Below are 3,289 nucleotides of genomic sequence, written 5' to 3'. Positions count from 1 at the left end.
TATATATTATATATACCAACGGCGTTCAAAAGTTTGGGTCACATTGAAATGTCCTTATTTTTGAAGGAAAGCACTGTACTTTTCAAATGAAGATAACTTTAAACTAGTCTTAACTTTAAAGAAATACACTCTATACATTGCTAATGTGGTAATGACTATTCTAGCTGCAAATGTCCTGGTTTTGGTGCAATATCTACATAGGTGTATAGAGGCCCATTTCCAGCCAACTATCACTCCAGTGTTCTAATGGTACAATGTGTTTGCTCATTGGCTCAGAAGCTAATTGATGATTAGAAAACCCTTGTGCAATCATGTTCACACATCTGAAAACAGTTTAGCTCGTTACAGAAGCTACAAAACTGACCTTCCTTTGAGCAGATTGAGTTTCTGGAGCATCACATTTGTGGGGTCAATTAAACGCTCAAAATGGCCAGAAAAAGAGAACTTTCATCTGAAACTCGACAGTCTATTCTTGTTCTTAGAAATGAAGGCTATTCCATGCGAGAAATTGCTAAGAAATTGAAGATTTCTACAACGGTGTGTACTACTCCCTTCAGAGGACAGCACAAACAGGCTCTAACCAGAGTAGAAAAAGAAGTGGGAGGCCGCGTTGCACAACTGAGCAAGAAGATAAGTACATTAGAGCTCTAGTTTGAGAAACAGACGCCTCACAGCGTCCCCAACTGGCATCTTCATTAAATAGTACCTGCAAACACCAGTGTCAACATCTACAGTGAAGAGGCGGCTGCGGGATTCTGGGCCTTCAGGGCAGAGTGGCAAAGAAAAAGCCATATCTGAGACTGGCCAATAAAAGAAAAAGATTAAGATGGGCAAAAGAACACAGACATTGGACAGAGGAAGACTGGAAAAAAGTTATATATATATACACTGTATGTATCAAACTAACAACAGCATTTTCATTCTGTGTTTGCATTGTGTGTTACTGACCTCTAGAGGTCATTGCAGAAAAAAGATTCTGTGATTGTACATTTATTATTTACTGAATTGTACATGCTTGGACACCACTACTGCATTTATTGGAAAAATACAATACTTACATGGATTATATAACCTACACAAGTTGACCTAACACCTTTGTTCCTGCCTGTATAGCAGAAATATCTGAAGTTAGCTCCTCTGTGTTTGTTTCTTTCCTACAGGGGCATCCTGCAGCACATGAGAGCGTACGAGAAAACTCTGGATAAAACTTACGCTCAGACTGAGGGAATAACTGCTCTGTTGGAGGCAGCTGGGCAGAGGTAAAACATCCCGTTTTACACACTTTCACTTTAACCTTGATTTTTTTTGCCAGTCATCCTCAAACATTTCACAAAAAAACTGAAATACAAACGACTAAAATGACTGAAAAACCAATACTGAAAAACATTTTAATTGTTGAAATGCATCTGAAACCTCCATTGAAACCCACAATAATGACATTTGTCAAGGTGGATTAGCTGCTCCTAAAGCTTCCAGTGCTAGAGAAAACTCTAGCAACTGATCTACAGTACTGGTAGTCCACACATGTGCAATAAGAGCCTTTCTTAAATGGTATTTTGATATTTGTACTGTACTGTATTGCAGACATCTAGAATGCTAAGATGATATAACTGTGTTTGTGTGTTAAGCAATAGACTCTTTGTCAATCACTGTTTTTATTTATGAAGAAGATTTGGAGCTCTACTATATGTGTTTCAGTTTGCTGTGCGGCAGGCGTGTGTGTTACATGGGCTGGGGCTCGCTGGCTCTGCTGGGCCTCATTGACGCCAGTGAGTGTATCCCCACCTTTGGAGCAGGTAAGAGCAGTGTGATGTGCTCATTAGCAGCGAAACAACTCGGCTTCATTAGCACTTGAATGAATGTTTTCTTTTTCTGGGTGATTAGGTGACACATAAGAGATCCAGTAACAGTCTGTGGTTAATGACCAGATATGCATTTAAATAGTAATCTGGAAGAGACACATCTTTTACATTTGCATGATATTTATTCTGTGTGTGTGTGTGTGTGTGTGTTTGAGACTACGAAGATGTTCGAGGCTTCGTCAGTGGGGGATACAGAGAGCTGAACAACAACGAGGGCCCCCTGATTTCACTGGTATGTGAAAGGAAACAATGAATTAACATCTGTTTAAACAAAAGAGGACAATTAGAAAAAAGGAACAAGTAATTATTGTTAATAGAAAACAAAAGCTCTTATTTGACACAATTCACCGTGTGTGGTCTTTAGGGAAGAGAAACTGCCGCTGTACAGGAGATTTAACATCTCTCTGAACTTCCTCTACAGTTGTCAGTACTGGCTGCATAACACGGACATTTCTGTTTTGGCTCATTTGTGGGTCTTAAACAAGTCAAAAAAAAAATTACCTTACCATTAAAGTATTAAAATGTCTCAAATCCAGTGAAATCCAATTAAAGTGAAATCCAGCTCTTATTTTACACTGTGTAATGACACATCTGTCTCTGCTGAACCTGACTTGTAGATTAACCTGGAACAGGATTAAAATGAAATACATCCTACTGTACCGGCTTTTTCATGTCTGTTTTCAATTAATCTGCTTTAGTCTTTTTATTACACTGGAAGGTTTTATTTCAGTTTGTTTTTTGTTGAATTTGACTTTTTGAAATTTGTATGTACTATTTATATTCATTTTTGTAGATTTCTTAAAACATCTATTATTTAGTATATTTAAAGATGCACATACATACTGTATGTTAGGCTGATTTCTTGTGAATCCCTTCTGCATGTCACACCATTTTGGCTTTGTTAATGGAAACAAGCAAAGAATTTGAGTGTTTGATCAGGAAAATCTTAATGGTTATAACCCCACAAAACTTTTTTTTCTCAATAACATTAAATATTCATAACTAAAGAAACAACAATCAGAGTTAAAGTAAAAAAATAACGAAAATATAAGAAAACAATCATCAATCACAATAAAAAGTGAACCTGCCTAAGTGTGTTTTGCTTTATATGAAATGCTGGATATACATGGTGTATGCTTATAGGCATTTGAATATATCATGTGTTTTCTCCCCTCTAGGGTCCTGACTTTTGCATAGGGCATGAAGATTTTTTGCATCTAGTTCTTCCCTCTCTCAACGACCATGACATCGTTCTTCTTGTCTACACACACTCCGGTGAGAAAACATATTTTCTCCCGTGTTTGGATTCTGTCCAAATCTAATCAACATGTGTTTTCTTTCACGGCTCCTCTCCGCAGATGACGTCAGCGAAGTGGTGGAGTTGGCACGCAGAGTGAGAGAAAAGATGTCCAACCTCCACGCCGTTT

At 37.8% G+C, this 3,289-nt stretch overlaps 1 protein-coding gene across 1 annotated transcript in view; it reads left to right on the top strand.

Annotated features, from left to right (window-relative positions):
• The window catches only part of gckr (glucokinase (hexokinase 4) regulator), a gene marked incomplete in the record, with an annotated part of 8,712 nt that overhangs the window by 3,784 nt on the left and 1,639 nt on the right, over positions 1-3,289 (top strand). The window contains 5 exon segments of the mRNA XM_035677592.1: positions 1,161-1,259; positions 1,699-1,796; positions 2,018-2,094; positions 3,041-3,137; positions 3,221-3,289. Coding sequence (XP_035533485.1) covers positions 1,161-1,259; positions 1,699-1,796; positions 2,018-2,094; positions 3,041-3,137; positions 3,221-3,289 — 440 coding nt within the window.

This window comes from Morone saxatilis, unplaced genomic scaffold (assembly GCF_004916995.1).
Source record: "Morone saxatilis isolate NCDOM2014 unplaced genomic scaffold, NCSU_SB_2.0 Contig6, whole genome shotgun sequence".
NCBI classification, from domain to species: Eukaryota; Metazoa; Chordata; class Actinopteri; family Moronidae; genus Morone; species Morone saxatilis.
Note: the sequence above shows the minus strand (reverse complement) of the source record. Positions and strands in the feature narration are given on the sequence as shown.